A 19,874-nucleotide genomic window follows, 5' to 3' on the forward strand; every position below is an offset into this window, starting at 1 on the left:
AGAAATAGAATTATGCAAAATATGATCATCTGTGACTGGCTTGTCAATTTCTGCAAAGCAGCCAGCTGGAAATTTGATAGGGATTGGGTTGAATCTGTACCTCAATTTAGAGAGTATAGCCATGTTAACAATATTAAGTCTTCTAATCCATGAACGTGGGATATCTTTCTGTTAATTTAGGTCCTCTTTTATTCCTTTAACACTACCTTCTAGTTTTCGGGGACCAAGTTAAATTTATTCTTAAGTATTTTTTCGATACTTTTGTCAGTGGAATTTTTTCTCTCTCTCTGTGTGTCTGCTTGTTCTACTTTTGGAGGATTTCATTAGTTTTTTTATCCCAACGCTTCTATTAAAATGTTTAGTTTTGCTAATACAGCTGAAATGTTCCAGAATCATTTCTTTGTCTTTGTTCCTTTTTTTCTTTTTATAACATTATGTTCTTGTTTTATGGATATAATCTCTTATCTACCTGAGGAAAATAATGATCGTTCTTTGAATTTTCTTATATTTTATAAATTTTCTTTCATTCCTCTGGCTTCTGGTTTTGTTTGTTCAGGTCTCCTTTATTAACGCTTGGTTGACTTTTCTCACAGAGCTTGGAGGCTGCTGGGTTTCACTGCATGGCAAACCACTGTGGGCTGGGCTCTCACGCTGTCAGAATCTCCATGGGAAGTTAGTGGGTACGCTCTTGTGCTGGTCAGTTTCTCCAAAGAGGATTCTTCCAGTCTCCTGTTCCAGTTTGCTGTGGGGCTGAGCCTGGTGGAGGGGCTGAGCCTTGCTGCTTTGCTGGGAGCTGAGCCGAGCAGAGTGGGGAGTTTACAGTGATTGGCTTCTTTTTTCTTTTATTTAATTTATTTATTTTTGGCTGTGTTGGGTCTTTGTTGCTGCGCATGGGCCTTCTCTAGTTGTGGCGAGCAGGGGCTTCTCTTCGTTGCGGTGCACGGGCTTCTCATTGTGGTGGTTTCGCTTGTTGTGGAGCATGGGCTCTAGGCACGTGGGCTCACTAGTTGTGGTTCACAGGCTCTAGAGCACAGTGTCAGTAGTTGTGGCGCACGGGCTTAGTTGCTCCGCAGCATGTGGGATCCTCCCAGATGAGGGCTCAAACCCATGTCCCCTTCATTGGCCGGCGGATTTCCAACCACTGCGCCACCAGGGAAGCCCCCAGTGATTGGCTTCTTATCATTGGATAGTCTCAGCCAGGTGGCTCCTGCCACACTGTCTCTTTTGCTTTGTCCAGAGGATAAACACGTGGTTCCCTGCCAGGAGTGAGCGGGGTTCCCTTGGTGGATGTGCTGGGGTGGGCATATAGGCCACGTTTTAAAGACATCAGTGCTTTTGGTTTCCACCTGACATGCAGCCTCACTTTCTGAGTACCTGGCACCTCCAGCTTCCGAGCCTTCCTAGGGTTTTCTGCCCAGAATCAACAGGATTCCTGATAGATATTCACTCCCTTCCTGCCTCCGGGGCAGCCGGTAACCATTCCTGCATCGACTTGTCAGCTTCCAGAATTCTCTTGTCTGTAGTTGTGTCTCTTCTTATTCTCTTGGTCTTTGTGGGTTTGTGAGGTTTTTTTTTTTTAAACATCTTTATTGGAGTATAATTGCTTTACAATGGTGTGTTAGTTTCTGCTGTATAACAAAGTAAATCAGCTATACATATACATATATACCCATATCCCCTCCCTCTTTCATCTCCCTCCCACCCTCCCTATCCCACCGCTCTAGGTGGTCACAAAGCACCGAGCTGATCTTCCTGTGCCTATGCAGCCGCTTCCCACTAGCTATCTGGTTTGTGAGTTGTAAAAACTTTTTTTATTGTCAGTTTAATGTGAAGAGACAGATGAGTTTGTGTTTTCAGTGTTTTAAATTTGTTATGTGGAAGCCCCCTACGTATAGTTTCACAAACATCATCTCTACAGAGACTTTGGAGGACGCTTTGGGGCAGTTAATGACATTTTGGGATATTCTTTCTGTTATCTTTTTGGACTCCCTATTTTTCTTTCTTAAATTTACTTGTAACAAATAGAACCTGTAAATGTTTCACCATTGGCTTTCCCTCTTGAAAACAGGAAGCCTTTGCGTTCTCGAGAGCTTTCTCCTCATCTGTCCAAGAACTTATCCGTACGGGGATTTATTTCACGTCACCCCTGCCTCTGAAACAGAGCACTCAGCTCTCAATTACATTCCCTTTTCCAAATCCTCGTCCTCATAATGTTGCTTTACAGTATTGATTCTTTGGCTGGAATGCTCCCCAATATGAAAGTCATCCAGAATCCATCAAGTCATCCGTCTTCCTGTCTTTACTACAATTCTTGCCCAGTGTCATTTAGCAGTATCATTGGAGGATTACTTTTTCTTTAATTTTTAATGGTGATGAAGTAGGTTTGATTTCATTGATATATTTGAAATGAAACATATAAATGAGAATTCCTCTTCAAAGCACTTGCCTTTGTGAAACACGTTTAAAATTTTTATTTATTTTTTTTTTTGCGGTACGCGGGCCTCTCACTGCTGTGGCCTCTCCCGTTGCGGAGCACAGGCTCCAGACGCGCAGGCTCAGCGGCCATGGCTCACGGGCCCAGCCACTCCGCGGCATGTGGGATCTTCCCGGACCGGGGCACGAACCCGTGTCCCCTGCATCGGCAGGCGGACTCTCAACCACTGCGCCACCAGGGAAGCCCACGTTTAAAATTTTTAACATCTCATCACTGGCCACCAAGAAGTGTAATCCCCAATTCAAATAATAGATTCTCCTCTGATTCAAGCCTGGTGCCCGTCCTCCAGACTCCATGCTCCTGGTGCTCTCTCCGCATCTCCAGTAGCTTCTGTGGTTTGGAGCTGCCCCCAAATCCCTTGGCGTTCAGAACACTTGGACGAGAGTTAACTTTTCTGCCTGTGCCGAGTGCCCCACGCACAATGTGAGCCCCGTGGTCATATGAAATGTTCTGGACTGGCGGATGGAATTACCAAGAGCAATTTCATACGTTATTGTTCAAGCCACATAACTCAGTCCTGATGTTAGTACATAAAGGAAGCACCCCTTCACAGCTCAGGTCTGTGAGTTCAGATCCTTGGGATGTTTCCTTCTAGTTCATGTACTCAGTCTTGGACCTTAGACTAGCCGAAGACGACAAAGATACCATTGAAAAGAACTCATCCTAAGTTCCCATTCTCCAAAATCTGTTCTTTCTTAAAAACCTTCTGTCTCTATATCCTGTAGGGACTTTGTGCATTCACTAGCCTGCCACTCAGTGTCCCCTGCTCCACCAGCAGTGCTCCATTCTACCTGTCCTCCTACCTGTCCTCTGTCTTACCTGTCCTCCTTCCTACCTGTCCTCCATCCAATCTGTCCTTCATTCTACCTGTCCACCTGCCTAGAGCACTGGGGTGCCAGACAGATTTAAAACTGGGACATTGAGGGTAGTTCTAGGAGGGAGGGCTCAGAGGCAAGTTCAGTCCAGGGCTTGAGCAGCGGTGACCTAGTCCTTGTGGACGGGGGAGCCCCATGAAAGAGATTTTTGAGGATAAGGGAGTAGGAAATGGGGACTCACGGGCAGAGGGAGAAAGAGGAGATCTCATCTGTTTCTCTCAGGACTACCTTTTAAAATACTAATATAGGGACTTCCCTGGTGGCACAGTGGTTAAGAATCCACCTGCGAATGCAGGGGACACAGGTTTGAACCCTGGTCCGGGAAGATCCCACATGCTGTGGAGCAAATAAGCCCGTGCGCCACAACTACTGAGCCTGCGCTCTAGAGCCCATGAGCCACAACTACTGAGCCCGCGTGCCACGACTACTGAGCCCACATGTCACAACTACTGAAGTGTGCGCCTAGAGCCCATTCGCTGCAACAAGAGAAGCTCCCCACTCACCACAACGAGAGGAAGCCCACATGCAGCAACAAAGACCCTACGCAGCCAAAAATCAATCAATCAATAAAAATTTATATAAAAAATAAAATACTAATATATTTTCCATTATAAAAGTAATCTGGGGGCTGCCCTGGTGGCGCAGTGGTTGAGCGTGCACCTGCCGATGCAGGGGACACGGGTTCGTGCCCCGGTCCGGGAAGATCCTACACGCCGCGGAGTGGCTGGGCCCGTGAGCCGTGGCCGGTGGGCCTGCGCGTCCGGAGCCTGTGCTCCACAACAGTGAGAGGCCCGCGTACCGCAAAAAAGTAATCTGGGCTCCTCCTCCCATCCCACGACTGTCTGATGTTTTTTCTTCTAATCGTTTCTTCTTTTTTATTTTTTTCCTATGCTATATTTATATTCTTTGTTTTGCTGAAAAGTATATGTACCATAATTATGTCTGATTTTCATCGTTGAGCATTTTCTTATGTTATTAAAATAGTTCATATTTTCATGATTAGTATTTGATGGTTGCATAATATTTCATCAGAAAACTATGGTGTGGTTACGTGATTTAGCAAATAAAAATCTACTTCAGGTAAACAACAGATCATTTTCTTAGTATCTGAATGTCTGATGTGAAATTTCCGATACAAAATTTGGGACATACTTATTTATCTGAGATTCAAATTGAGCTGGGCATCCTGTATTTTATCTTGCAACCTTACAAAATCTCATATTACTTATACAGTTCCTAGCTGTTGAACATTGAGATGTTTTCAGTGATGCAATGGACATCTTTGGGCATAAAATTTCTAATTCTGAATTACTTCCTTAGGTGGCTTGTTAGAAGTAGAATTACCCTGAGGAGATGAGTATCGTTTTTCCCAAGACTTTTCAAACCTATTGCCAAATCACTTTTTAAAAAGGTTACAGCAATTTATGCTCCTGCCAGTGCCGTCTAAGAGTGCTCATCCCCTGCGCCCGTGCTAACATTATCATCACTTAAATACTCCTCTGCTACTTTGGCAGGCAAATGATGACATACCGTTTTCATCTTTGATTACTAATGAAGTTCACATTTTTTGTTTATGAGGCTTTCTTTCCATGACCTGATTTTTAAGTTTTCTTCCACTGCCTCCTGATTTCTCTGTCCCTATTTTGCATTGCTTTGAAGTCACAAGGAATATGTCTTATTTTTATTTATTTTCCCATTTTTACTCAGCCACTGGGGCTGGAACCCCGTCCCCAGGCTCAGGTTCCAGGAGGAATTCTGCACAATCACCACCCGCCTACCTGCCAGCCCACCCACTGTCTGACATGACAGCTTCCTAGGACTTCTAAATGCATTTCCAATAAATCAATGACAAAGCATAGAATAGTAATTTTATTCTGAGCCTGCAGAATAAGTTTCTTTTGACAGCTCTCCCCCATTTCTGTTTCTGGTGTATGATTGGTTTCAAATACCTGCGTTTTATCTACCCGTAAAAACCCACCACTCTGCTCTAGAGGGTTCCACGGAGTTCACGTGGGCAGTCATGCTCCATAGCGTCTGCTATGCTTCTTCTCTAAAGATACTGGCCCCCATGGATGGGACTCCATTCCAAAGGAAAGGGGGAGCCTTTCTGTGAAATTTGACAGGAATAGTACCTCTTTCCTCGTGGGGTCTAAAGCTTCAGCTTAGAAAAGGGCTGAAGTAGCAAGATTTGCTTCCTCAGAAAGACTGAACAGCACACATTGCTTCTGGAACATTTCCTTAAGCTAAGTAAAGAGCACATTTGCACCTGCTGGACTTTTTTTTTTTTTTTTGCAGTGCGCCGGCCTCTCACTGTTGTGGCCTCTCCCGTTGCGGAGCACAGGCTCCAGACGCGCAGGCGCAGCGGCCATGGCTCACGGGCCCAGCCGCTCCGCGGCATGTGGGATCCTCCCGGACCGGGGCACGAACCCCTGTCCCCTGCATCGGCAGGCGGACTCTCAACCACTGCGCCACCAGGGAAGCCCCATTGGCCTTTTGACCTCTAACTCATGGCGATGACCTGCCTCTGTCCCTTTCTCTGGGCTACTCCAGTTAGTCCCCATTGCAGTTAAATAGGAGGCCATTTGGTTGCCCTCTCTGTGACGTTCTCATCCAGAGAGAAGGCTTCCAGACCGGCCATTTAAGTATTCCCAGGACTTGCTTTATGGAAATTGCTACGTTCTCTTCAGTTTTTTATGTCATGCATCGTGTCAGTTCCCCGAGCCTTTGCCTTGCATGAATTTTCAGCATTACATGGCACTCTGCTCCCTAAATTATGTCCACGTCCCCTGTTCGAGTATCTGGCCAGATTCCTGATGCTCTAGTTTTTTTCCATTAATGTTACTCAGTGTGCATGTCCTTTGCATTTTCAAGACTGCTCTGGGGCTGTGGTCTTCTTTTCTTTCCACTTTCAACTTGGTATCTTAAGTACAGTACATATGTCTATTGCTCTGAATTATACACAGCTACCTTTGTGATTTCAATGATTCTAATTTGTAAGTCCCTATTCTTTAACTCTTTTGACCTGCAGAGGATTAATCTGAGCCCCTGTTAGGTGAACCTTGACTGATATAGGCCTTTTCTTGCTCTAGAAAAGCTCCCTGTCTAGTAGGGTGGAGTCCAGGTCACAGCCACCTCGGTCAGGGTAGAAATTGGGACACTGTCTCTGGCCGCCTTTCCATTTCCTCATCCTCTTCCCAACTTTCTCTGATGACCACAGAAGTGCATGAAGTCTCTACTTCATGTTGGCCATTGTCAGTGACCTCAGATTTCTCAGAAAAATAATTAAAGTGCCTATCTGGATAAGAGGAAAATTAGCTCAGCTACTAAGCACCTACCTTGTAGCTGGTGTGCTGGGTTCACAGCCGGTTTTCCATATTCTCATCAAGAGGGGAACACCACTCAGCCTCAGTTTTACTGCCTATAAAATGGGACGAGATGAGAATCTGTGGTGTGATTGAATGAGGCCATGGTTCTAATGGCCTCAGCACAGCGCCTGACATATTGCAATTGGTCAACGTGTAAAGTTATGAAGACTGATATCCCAAAGGTGGCATCTCATCAGGAGTAAAGAAGATACAAAGGCGGCTTCTCTTGAGCTCAGCGGAATGCCAAATATTTACATATTTCAAAAGTGTATACTCATACGGGCTTCCCTGGTGGCACAGTGGTTGGGAGTCTACCTGCCGATGCAGGGGACACGGGTTCGTGCCCCAGTCTGGGAAGACCCCACATGCCGCGGAGCGGCTGGGCCCGTGAGCCATGGCTGCTGAGCCTGCGCGTCCGGAGCGTATGCTCCGCAACGGGAGAGGCCACAGCAGTGAGAGGCCCACGTACCGCAAAAAACAAACAAACAAACAAAGTGTATGCTCATAAATAGACATTTTACCATTTTACGAATCATTCCTCCAAAGAAGGAAAACAAGCATTATTTAGCTCTTTCCCCGAACATCAACTTGAAATCTAAATTTCAGCAATTATCATCATTAATAAATAGTTTACATTTCTGGGCAAATGGAAGATACCTTATTATCATTATTTTACTTGTTCAACTTACGTAACGCATCCTCTGAGGACCCATTTGGAAGCATATATGTTTATTATAGATATAAAATGGATCCGAAAAAATTTTGGACTTTAACATTTCACTGTAGAGCATGCATTTGAAATGAATACGAGAGATATTTAGGCATTCAAATACATTGCTTGTAAAACAGTTAGTAAAAGAATGCAATTTGTGAACTCATTTAATAAGGCAAAATTAAGGACATGTCTCAAAGTATATCTCATCCTATAATTTTACCAGACTTGTGCTAGTTTAATGGGAGAAAATATATGTCCTCTGTTTCTTGAAATATCATTACTTTAGGGGAAGATATTTAAAAGCAAAGAAGTCTTTTAGGAAATTGTTAGCCATGAACCCCAGAAGTGATACATTGCAGTTAATGGCAATGGGACTGCTTAACCCCCTGCTCCCCCGCTAGACCAAATCCCCCTTAGTGTGTCTGCACACACACACACGTGCACAGACCTGCACACACAAACACGTCCACATGCACAGCCGCTTGCATGCTGGTCACTTCTGTTGCTAAGTGCTCTGGCCCCTCAGGTTCTCCATGTCTTGATTTTGTTTGGTGGTTTCTTTGTTCCCCTTCTTTTCCTTTCCTGCCAGCTCTGTCTGGTACGAGAAATTCCCCGTCTCTCCCACTTTACATTCTGATGAGGTTGCATTCCTCCTCACATGCTTCTGGTGGAGGAGAAGTGAGCCATAACTCATTGTGGAGTCGGTGGTTATTGCCTCCAAGTTGGCCAAGGGGGATAGAGGCATATTTTGAGAAATAAAAGTCCTCTCGTTGCCACAGCCCGGGAGCAGGGGCTGCACACACACTTTGCCTGATAACAGGGGCAGCAACTTTCCAGGGAACACAACGCACAGTGGTGGCGGTTTCGAGCCTGTCTTTCATTGCACATATTTAATTCGAGAATATTTCAAGCTTGTTTTTTCCAGACTGGGCAGTCATGTATCAGGAAACATTTAATGTAGTTAGAAGGAAATGTAGCAAAAGGAAAGATGGTGAGGCTGGAGTGACCGCTCTCTTAGCTGGCCAGCCTGGCACATGGCTTCTCCCTGGTGGGCTTTGATCCCAGATGCTTAGTTTACATCAGTTTCTCCCATGAGTGTTGTGGGTCTCCTCATCTCATTGTATCTTTTGATTTGTTTACAGGGAAACTTCGTGGCCTGTATGACAGCTATTTTACGACAAATGGAAGATTATCATTATGCCCATTTGATCAAGACTTTTGGGAAAATGAGGACCGATGTGGTGGTGAGTGTAACTTTGACTTTCTATAACTGTGTTTTGAGGCCAGCATTTTAGGCAAAACGCTGATGTAAGTATTTCCATTTTCAATATGATTTTGGACTTGTCTCCACTTGATTTCAGAAGCCACCAGGGATGGTCTAACTAAAGGCGTGTTTGTAAGAAGATAAGGGTCAAGATACAGACTCTCTCCTTATACTGACCTGGGGAGTGATTCAGGGTGTCAGCCGAGAAAAGTCCCTTATCTTTTCTCTCCCATGCTTTGTGGTCACGGAAAATTTGGAGATGTTACCCATGGAGAGTCTGTCATTAACTGCTGTTCATTTATTGATTGGCTTTCAATAGCAGAAGCCAGGGAGCATTGTCAGCCTTAAATTGTGCTCCGTTATTAATTAGCTTTAGTCACGGAGGCTCATTAGCATTTCTCGAAATAATTCTCTAGTCATCCTCAGTGAGAGTATGATACAACTTAATTAGGAGACGTACAGAGGGGAACTTAGGAGCTCTGTCCGTAACAAGCTGACATCGCAGGGCCATACAGCAGATGTCCTCTGCGAAGCCGCAGCCAATGTGTCTCCAGAGTTTCTGAGTATATGTCCACCTCGGCTCTCCTGTCTGGGAACACAGACTCCATTTCTGAGGCCCCTAGACTCCTATAGACTGCAGCAAGTTCTACTAGCGTTTCCAGAACAAGGTTGGTTGCACTTTACATCAATCTTATTAAGGGATAGAGACAACGCATTTAAGGCTTTTTTCCAAAGGATTAATTCTAATTAAAAATACTACCTTATTAACTGTTGCTGCTATATGTGTGTGTGTGTACATATGTATATTTAAATTATATATATATAATATTTAATATTATAATAATAATAAATATATGTATTTAAATTTCTAAAAAATGGATTTATACCTTAAAATCATAGCAATTTTCCTTAAATAAAAGTCAAGGAGCAAGAATGTGTATGTGTTTGTGTGTCTCTGTGTTTAGTCTTCCTTAAAAATATTAACGAGCAGTTTAATGTAGGACTGTACTCAGGCGTGTAACATATAGCACATGTGATTATATCCTGTGATTCTTCAGCAGTCATGGCATAGTGAAGTCAGATTTGCCATGTGAAACATTTCATGCCTCATGTTTGATCAGGGGAAGGATAGTTGTAGCTGAACCTTTATGAACAATTTCCTAGACAACACTTCAGGCTGAATAATAAACTTTTCAGAATGAGAAGCATTACCTGTGCTGAAAACTTAGGACTCCATTTAATTATTTGCCCTTTATCAGAATAGTCACATGATCAAAATCATACTATTCATGAAAACTGTTAAAAATATTTAATCTGGGGCTTCCCTGGTGGCACAGTGGTTGGGAGTCCGCCTGCCGATACAGGGGACGCGGGTTCGTGCCCCGGTCCGGGGGGATCCCACGTGCCGCGGAGCGGCTGGGCCCGTGAGCCATGGCCGCTGAGCCTGCGCGTCCGGAGCCTGTGCTCCGCAACGGGAGAGGCCGCAACAGTGAGAGACCCGCGTACCGCAAAAAAAAAAAAAAAATATATATATATTAATCTGAATTATTCAGTGTTGCAGTGGATAGGGAAGCTTCAATGTATTGTGAAAAGTGATTATACAAAATAGTGTTTAAAAATGACTGTAATTTGCTGAATTCCAAGTGTGTACCCTCTCTCCTTGCACAGAGTAGATCATCAGATACTTGTTGCATGTTGTGGTCCTGATATCCCAAGGGATTTTGGTTCCTTAGACACAGTAGTTCAGAACAGCAATTATTTGCAGACAATTGGATTTCCATTATAAAATGGCATTTGTGGTTTGGATATCATAAATTCATACTGCAAGGATTGTAAACCTTTTTTACTGTTGTTAATCGGTCAGAACTTTGTAAAATGTGTTCCTATCTATTAACTATACATAGAGGGTATTTGACTATTTTTCTACTAGGACAAATGCTCACAAAAATGAAAGGTCGTTGTGTGTTAAATAATTGGAAGTTAATTAGTAATGCAGTGTACGAAGAGCCTAGACCATTTTCTCAAGACTACTTCCTTGTAAGAAGTGCTTCTTCAGGTTTTCAAATTCAGCTCTGGTTTGGTTGGATGAGTCATTCCCATACAAAATCTCAGTTATTATCAACACCAAAGTCACAGGCCTCAGAACTGGTACTTTTACAGTCTCTCAAGTGACCCTTTGGACCCCAAGACAGTGAAAGGATGGAGCACAGCATGGAACTGAAAGGCTAATCCAGGAAAGGAAAAGGGTGGACGCGTTTGGCTCAAAACTCTCTCATAACAGAGACAGTCCCTTTAGGATGGTGAGCCATGTGGGGTCTTTAAGTTCTTCTGCAGTGGAGATGCTGGCCTGAAGAAGGGGCTGCTAGCTGTCTTGTGTCCCAGTTACTGAAGCAGGACCACAGGTGGAGAACTTACTCAGTGTCCATAGTAAGATCAGAGGTGAAGAGGAGTACTCTGGGCCTTCCAGTGGAGCCTGTTCTCTTGACACTTGTCCCAGATTCCCACTAAGTGGCCATAAAGGAATGGTTGTGGAGCGACTGAGTGAATAACGACGTATCCAAGAACAGTGCAGGTGGAAGTAACGCTTATTGGTTACAGGTTGAGTGAATGCAGGATACAGGACGGCGAAGGTTGAAAGAACCAGGCTATGGGGTCCCTCTCATCTCCAAGGAGGACCCAGGGGCAGCCACAGGCTACCGTGCATCCCCGCCTCTTTCTGTGGCCTCTCCCAGTCCTGTGCAATTGTAGGTTATGTAGAGAAGCCCGGTCAGGCAGAGCTCTGAGCTCTTAGCGTCCTCCTCCTGGATTACCCTCCTGCCTCCATTCAGCTTCCATCCCAACACCTTCTGGGAACCCCTACCCGACACCTGCCTTGACCTCACCTGGTGGCTATTGCCCACTGCCCCTTCCCTTGTACCTTGTCCATCCCAGTCAACCAGCAGCCTGTGCTGGGGTGGTCCAGCATGACTTCTCACAAATGGAAAGTGGTGAGGATGCTCACAGGGATTATGAAAGCAAGAATATTTGCCAGGTGACTGTCCTTGCCTGGGAAACATTCTGCTATTGGGCAGGCCTGGTCTTAAAGAGCCTTGATTTCCGTGTGAAATGGCCACCGAAGGGTGATTCGCAAGCTTGTGTAGGGAATGTCATGAGTAGCAGGAGGAGCCTTGCTCTGAGCATCCATTTCTTTATTTCTTGTGACCATTCCTCGTAGATGAAGCTTTACCAAAGACTGTCTCCACTGGATGATGAGTTTGGGGGTGCAGAATCCTTTTATAGTGAATTCACTCAATAGCTGTTTATTGGAGACTGACTTTGTGTTAACAGGCGGAGGAGGTGACAGCAGGCAATGCAGACGGGTCTTGCTCTCGTGGCCCCCAGTCTAGTGGAGAATATCACAGGTGATCAGGGAGTCCTTCAGATAACCCAGGCTATCCATGCTCCAAAAGAATGATGCCTGTAAAGCAGCCAGACTGGACTGAGTCGGGTGGTCAGGAAGCCTTCTTTGCAAAGGAGAGGATTGTGGAATATCGAGGAATAGAAGAGAGGACATTCACTGTAGGTGGTAGAGCAGCAAGAGTCCCGGGGGTGAGGTGCAGCCAGACAGGTGCTGGGGCATCAAACTGCACAGGACCCCATTGGTCATGCTAAGAGGCTTTGTGTTTTTCTGCTTGTTGGTTTCCGTTTCTGTATCATTTATTTACTGTTTTTCCCTTAATTATTTTAAAATTATTTTTAGAGCATCTATTTTTTGAGTAAACTTTTTATTTTGAGAAAATTGTAGAGTCACATGCAGCTGGAAAAAATAATGCAGAGCACCCCTGTATTCTTTACCCAGTTTCTCCCAATAGTGGCATCTTGCAAAACTATAGAACAATGTCAAAATCAGAATGTTGACGGTGATACAGTTCACTGATCTCATGTTGATTCTCTCCATTTTGCTTGTGCTCTTTGCTCTATTTATCTTGAAAAATTTCAGACATACAGAAAAGCTGAAAGAGTAGTACAATGGAAACCATTATTCCTGTCATCTGAATTCATCAGTTGGAAGCATTTTGCCATATTTGCTTCCCCTGTGTCTCTATGGACCTCTTTCTATGGAGCCAAATCCGATAAGTATGTGAGAAACATGTAAGTGGTTCAGCAAGTATCTCTCAAGGTTGAGGACAGTAGTCAACGGCCTTAATGACCTTCCAGAACATAACAATCATCTCTTCATACTGTCTGTATTCCAATTTCTCCTCAGTTCTCCCCAGTCTTTGTTGTATTTCATTATAGGCTTTCTCAAATCTGCATCTAGTCTGGATTCACACGTTGTATTTGGTTATCTCTCATTCATCTCTTCTTTTTTCTAGAATGAGTTCATCACCTTGTTTTTCCTTCCCATTCATGGCATTGCTTTTTAAAATTCTATTTCATTTTTATTTATTTTTTTGAAGGGATAAAGTCACTAGCTTTGCAGACTTTCACCCATTCTGGAATTTTTGATTGCTGCCTTGTGTACAGATTTGTTTCTGCAAATTCCTATGTCCTGCAAACTGGAAGCTTGATCTAAAATTCAAGTTCACCCTTTTGGCAAGCGGAATAGAAGTTGGTGTTAAAGCATTCCCTGGTGTGTCTGTTGGGAGTCTGGAAATGCTGGGCTGACCACTACTGATGATGCTGGGTTTGATCACTTGGTTAAAAGGGAGTAACTCCCAGACCTCTCTGTTGTGAAGATACATGCCCCTTGAAGATTATCATGTAATCTTTGGGTAATACTTTGGCATCTGCAGAAAATTGCAAAGGTCTTCCTCTAGCAATCTTTCACCTGATAAGTTTAGCATGTATTGATGGTCCTTGTCTGAAACAGTTATTTCTCTGACTTAAGAGAATGGTGACTTCCTACTTCCGAGAATCAAGACTCTTTGGCTTTAATCTAGGAACACTGGGAAGCCCCTGAGGACGTGGGTTTAGTGGGAGATTGGGGGAAGTGTTGGTGCCCTGATCTGATTTGTAATTTGAAAAGGTCACCCTGGGTGAAGTGTGGGGACTAAGAGAGACAAGAATGACCATAGGTAGATGGGCTAGGATGCCCTGCTGGTAGTCCAGGTGAAAAAGGATGATCAGTTATCCAAGTGGGTGGGTATAGAGATGGACAGAAGCAGATGGTTTTACAAGAAGATTTTGCCTGTGGAATACACTGATGGCTCTTGTTAGAGCTGTCCACTTATTATATGGAGCATCTTGTGAATAATCTAAAAATGCAGCAGGGATGGATTGATTTTAAAAAGATGAAATTTTCACAAAATATCTCGTTAATCTTCCAACTCCCCTCTTTGACTTGCAGATAGCAGTTGTAATAGTCTGCTCAGCCTCGTCGGCCGTTCTAGGCAAATGCAATGGTGGGGACCGCCGCCATGGCCAGTAAATTATGCAGACCGACAGGGGAGCCTTGCAAAACCTCATCTCCGGCAATCTGCAGCATTTTGTTTGATCAGCAAAGTACCAACATTTAACAGCTGAGCCATACTAATGAAGTACGGGACTCTGTTTCCTAGAGGGAGAAAAAAAAAAAGGAATTGGGAAAATATGCTTCTCTTCTAGAATAATAAAAACCAGACCCTGTATCTCAATTATTAGGCTTCGAGGAGTGATCAACAAGAACGCCAGCAACTTCATGCAAATAGAGATGTGACTAAATTACGGCACTCAGCCGGCGAAGTAGGCAACCTGGTCATTAAAATGTGAAACTCTCGACAGAGTGGGGAAACTTAAGGAGTGAAGTATGAATTTCAGTAATTAAACTGGGGAGAGAAACTGTTTCTTGTGTCAGGGGGCACCTAGAACACCCCTGCTCACAAGCCCTGCTGGTCAGGGCTCCTGTGGGCAGAGTCTGGAGGACATGGAACTGCCTTTTCCCTCCTGACTCTGCCCGGGATCCTAACCTCTCCTGCACTGGAGGCCTCTGTTGTATAAAGGGTGATCACGATTGCTCCTTGAGTTTTTATTCATGGGAGGAGGCTCGACAAACCCCTCCCAAGGCAGAGATGACTCGCTGTAACCTGGCATTGCTGTTACGGTTGCAGAGGAAGCATCTCTGAACATCGGCTTATTGCTGCTGTCGATGGAACTGGTGTCTCTTTGCAAGAAGTTCTTGGGTAGAACTTTGTGCTGGGAATTGCTTTCTTGGCTGCATAAATCCTGTTCACCACCTTGGTCTTCACAGCCATTGTACCTAATTATGAATCAGTAGATTAAATAAATGAGAAACATCCACTCTATTTGGCCGTCTCTGACTATGACCTCATTTTCCTACATGAATTCTCAGTTGCCTGTCCCCTTCCCACCCAGATCTTGAGGGAGCATGCATCCTGGGCTACCAGGATGTGTGCTTTTCAGGATAACCACTTGTTTTGTTCAGGTTAGCTCAGAATAAGCACTAAACTGTCAGATTCAAGAAATTCTCCTAATTCTGGCAGGCACAGAGTGGACCCACTAGGAAAGGGGAACCCCTTCTCGATGCCAGGAGTGGTCTGATTGGCCAGGTAGCAAGGTGGGGCAGCAGGGCACCACTCGTGAAATTCAGGGACCATCTAGGAGACAACAGAGGTATAACTGAGGAGCTTATGGATTCGAGGATGCCACATAAAAGAGTCTGGAATGCGACCACATGCTCAAATGGTTTACTGGGAGCTGAATAGGTGCAGATGGTCAGGAGTTCCTGTTTGAGCCTTTCAGCTGTTAAATTACATAAGAAAAAGGAAAGGATAATAATACCACATATTCAACCCAATGGGCCCTGTTCATAATGAAAAATCTCTGTAGAGTAAATATAAGACATAGTTACGACCTGCGTGTTATGTTTGTTTTAAAAGGTTTCTTTAAGCAGAAAGAGTGTGACTATGTGTTTGTAACCTTTGGGGACTGACTCTTTGTGACTCTTAGATATGCCCAAGGAGTATCTTTTAATATGTCCTTGAAAAAGTTCTCCGGGACAGGAGGTGCTCAGGCAAACAGAAAGGCAGAAGTGTAATACATACCTCCTGTGAAATACATCTTCATTACTTTTTCGTATGTTCTCATTCAGTTAAAAGAAAAAAAAAAAAGTCATTCATAATGTAAAATTATTCCAGGGGGCATTGGTTTTCACCTTTTTCTGGGTGGGTTGTTTCAGTGTTCTCTTTTTTATTTCAGGATTTTCTGATGGAAACATTCATCATGTTTAAGAACCTCATTGGGAAGAATGTCTACCCTTTCGACTGGGTGATCATGAACATGATGCAGAATAAGTGAGTACAGGGGAAGGCTCTCCTTGACGAGGTGCCCGATTCATGTCTGGTGGGAATGGAGGTGTTGCTTGGACACCATGGGGTCTCCCACAATGTACAGGGTGCTCCCCCTTCTGTGATGCAAATGGTTCTTTGGAGAAATGGGCCTGGAGATTGGGTGCTTTGCTTATGCCAGCACAGGCTCTGGGGCTGAGAACTTGGGCTCTGCCCCCTGGAGAAAACAAACATGAACATGACCCGCCTTTCCCTTCACCTTTGTCAAGGGCATCAGTTTGCCATCTAATCTTAACCATGTGTGTTTGTTACCCAAAGCGATTCTCAGCTCTGTGGAAGTTTTTTGAAAAGTTTGCATTTCACGTATTTCAGCTGGAAAGCGTCATGAGCATTTTCATCACACGTATTAAATATCAAGCACGTGCCTTGTTCATCTTCTTGTGAGGGCTGTTGGTTAATTTTCTAGCACTTGGGTTTTATACTTTCTGTAAGCGCCAACAAAGATCATGGGGTTCTCAGTCGCATGTGGTTTCTAGAAGGAATTTCTGTTGACTTCTTTTTTCTGCTTCTTTCTTTTTGCAATTTTTATGGAGATAATTGTAGGTTCATAGTCAGTGCTGCGGTAAGAAGTAAGACAGGAGATCTTGTGTACCATTTACCCAGTTTTCCTTGATGATAACATTTTGTAAAACCTTAGCACCAAGCTACAACCAGGGAACTGACATTGATACAATTTACCCATCTTCTTCAGATCTTCCCAGCTTGACTTGTACTCATTAGTGTTTGTGTTTAGTTTCTTGCAATTTTTTTCACATGCATGTGTTCTCAAATCCACCCTCACGGTGAAAACACTGAACATTGCCTTCACCACAAGGGTCCCTGTGGTTCCCCATTTGTGACCTTCCCCCTTCCCTAATCCCTGGCAACCACTAATTTGTTCTCCATTTCTAAAATTTTGTCATTTCAAAAATGTTATATAAATGGAATCATACAGGCTGTAACCTTTTGGGATGATTGACTTTTTTTCTTTCACTCTGCCTAATTCCCTGGAGACTCATTTAGGTTCTCGGATCAGTGGTTTGTTCCTTTTCACTGCTGAGTTAGTGTTCCCTAGTATGGATGTGCCACAGGTGGCTTAACCATTTTTACTGTTGAAGGATGTCTAGACTATTTCCAGTTTGGGGCTATTACAAATACATCTGCTATGAACATTCCTGTACAGGTTTTTGTATGAACTTAAGTCTTCATTTCTCTGGCACAACCGACCTGGGATGCAAATGCTGGACTGCATGGTAATCATATGTTTAGTTCTGTAAGAAACTGCGAAACTCTGCCATTCTCCATTCCCGTGAGCCACGTAAGAGAGATCCAGCTTCTCTGCATCCTCGTCTGCATTTGCTATTGTCACCATTTTTCATTTTAGCCCTTCTGATACACGTGTACGATGTCTCATTGTGGTTTTCATTTACGTTTTTCCTGAGCCTCTTTTTAATGATTTGTCCACCCTATGGATAAATTCATAGCAGCAAGGGCCTTTCCCTTTGCCTTTTGTGGGTGATGCTCCTTTCCAGGACAGCAGGGATGAAATCGGCCCTGTGTACCATAAGCTGTGGGTTCTGAGCAGGCCTCCGCTAGGACTGAGCCGAAGTAAGTGTTGTCCATCTTAAGTCATACGTTGCTGTGGCTGAAGCCTCCTTCCTCACATCAGACAACATCTGAGAATTAAGTGGAGAGGCTCCGGAGGGAGCGGCCTCTCACAGCTGGAGATAAAAAACGTGGCCAGCGCTCACAGCAGGGGTCCTGGCCTTGGCCTCTTGCATTTCCACCTGCTCTCTCTTGGGATCTGAATCCTCACCCAGAAAGTGAGGAACTTAAAGCACGAGGAGTTTCTTCCTTTTTTCTCTGTCGGGATTACCTTTTGTGAGTGACGATTTAGAATGAGTCTAGAGAGCTGCAGTGTTCATGTTTTTAGTGGCCTATCTTCAACAAACAACAAACAAAACCCGCTGTCCTGGATCTACAGGAAGACTCGGGCTCTCCTTGCTCTGCTGGATGCTGTAGCTGAAAACGACAAACCCGTCCTTGCCGTCTAGCAATGAAATAACTTGGGGCCTCTGCATTTAACTAGACCCGGCAGATAAACTTGCCATGTCGGTAGTGAAAACACGACTCCGTTACTCGACTGAGTAGAGCTAAAGGTGGTCACTGAGTCAGGCAGCCGGGCGGCCCCGGGTGTGGTCGGGAGGCGTGCGTGTGGACACCTGACCCCGCATGTGGACTTGACCTGTGCTGCATCTCCCCTGCAGAGTGGCCGTGTCCTAGCACCCAGGCTGTGCGTTCCATACCCTGGGGACAAGGGTGGGAGAGGGCTGCTCCTACAACGTCAGATGCCATCTGTCCTCAGGAGTTGTGTGACTTGGTGACCCCAGTCCCAGGGGTCCCACCGAGGTCAACTGTCACCCCATTGAGGAGGACGCAGCCACACTTTACTTTGATGCAATTTTTTTTTTTTTTTTTTTTTTTTTTTGCGGTACGCGGGCCTCTCACTGTTGTGGCCTCTCCTGTTGCAGAGCACAGGCTCCGGACGCGCAGGCTCAGTGGCCATGGCTCACGGGCCCAGCCGCTCTGAGGCATGTGGGATCTTCCTGGACCGGGGCACGAACCCGTGTCCCCTGCATCGGCAGGCGGACTCTCAACCATTGCGCCACCAGGGAAGCCCCTGATGCTATTTTGATGGTGATGGAGGGTCTGTTTTCAGTTATACCCTTACAGTTGCATCATAGCCTCTTCCTGCGACTGCATCCTCTGCCTTCTCCTGCCAGCACTGGGGTATCTGATCGTCACCCCAGACCTGCACGTGGGCGAAAGCCACGTGGTCTGTGACTCAAAGCATGGAGCGCAGCCCTCAGAGTTTCCTTCTCCGGAGACCCTGTCCAGCTTCTCCCAGGATGTTCTGTAGTTCCCAGGGTGAGGATGTCGCTTGACCCGTGCTCGCTGGAATTGTGTGTTCCCTGCATTCCTCCTCACGTGCCACTCTGCAGGGTGCAGCCACGTGACAGAGATGCAGGTGTGCCGTGGCATCTCCACCAACCCAAGCCTTTGCATCTCAGCCACAGGGAGGAGAGCTCTTTGTTTGTAGGGAAAGGCAGCTCTGCAAGGCAGAAGCCCTGGTTTGTTGTGTCCTCTTAAAGGCAGATGCCGGAGACTTCTGAGGATAAAGTCTTGTGTCAACGATGATGGAATTAGGGTCTGGAGCCGGAAGTCCATCCTATTATCTTGGGCAGTATGCTCGTAGGCTGCAGCCCTAAAAGACATCTCCATAGAGGAGGAAACACTCAGAATGTAAAATCCCTGTGGTTTTTTTTATGTTGTACATAAAATGTACGGAGCCATCTCATCAAGAATTCTAGTACTCTGAGGCCAAGTCTTCCAGCTGACAGCGTTTCTTCCATCAGAACGCCCCAAGGAGGAGCTGTGTCTGTGTATGCCTCTTTGTGTGTGTGGTATGTGTGCATGCGCATGTATATGGTCGTTTGTGGTTGTGTGTGCACGCGCACGTGTGTGTGGGTTTGTTGATACCAAGTAAAGACCTTTTTTTTTTTTTTTTTTTTTTTTTTGCCACACCGCAGCTTGTGGGATTTTAGTTCCCCAACCAGGGATTGAACCCAGGCCCTGGCAGTGAGAGCGCTGAGTCCTAACCACTGGACCGCCAGGGAGTTCCCTAAAGACACTTATATTTGCAGAGATTTTGACTCTGAGAAGCTGCAGCCCATCCGCCTTCCTCTCACAGCTGACACACTTTGCAGGCACAAGGTCCCCAGCCACAGGGAATAACAGAAGAGCAGGCCATGAAGGAGGCATTTTAGATTCTGATCAAAGTTGGAGCTGTGAGGGAC

General features: G+C 45.1%; 1 protein-coding gene across 9 annotated transcripts in view; it reads left to right on the forward strand.

Annotated features, from left to right (window-relative positions):
* Positions 1-19,874, forward strand: part of DOCK1 (dedicator of cytokinesis 1) — a 528,766-nt gene that overhangs the window by 315,830 nt on the left and 193,062 nt on the right. For all 9 annotated transcript variants that reach the window (XM_029245561.1, XM_029245563.1, XM_029245558.1 and 6 more), the window contains 2 exons: positions 8,592-8,693; positions 15,890-15,984. In XM_029245561.1, coding sequence (XP_029101394.1) covers positions 8,592-8,693; positions 15,890-15,984 — 197 coding nt within the window. The remainder of the gene's footprint in view (positions 1-8,591; positions 8,694-15,889; positions 15,985-19,874) is intronic.

Source organism: Monodon monoceros, unplaced genomic scaffold, assembly GCF_005190385.1.
Source record: "Monodon monoceros isolate NGI ecotype Baffin Bay Population unplaced genomic scaffold, NGI_Narwhal_1 Super_Scaffold_4, whole genome shotgun sequence".
Classification (NCBI taxonomy): Eukaryota; Metazoa; Chordata; class Mammalia; order Artiodactyla; family Monodontidae; genus Monodon; species Monodon monoceros.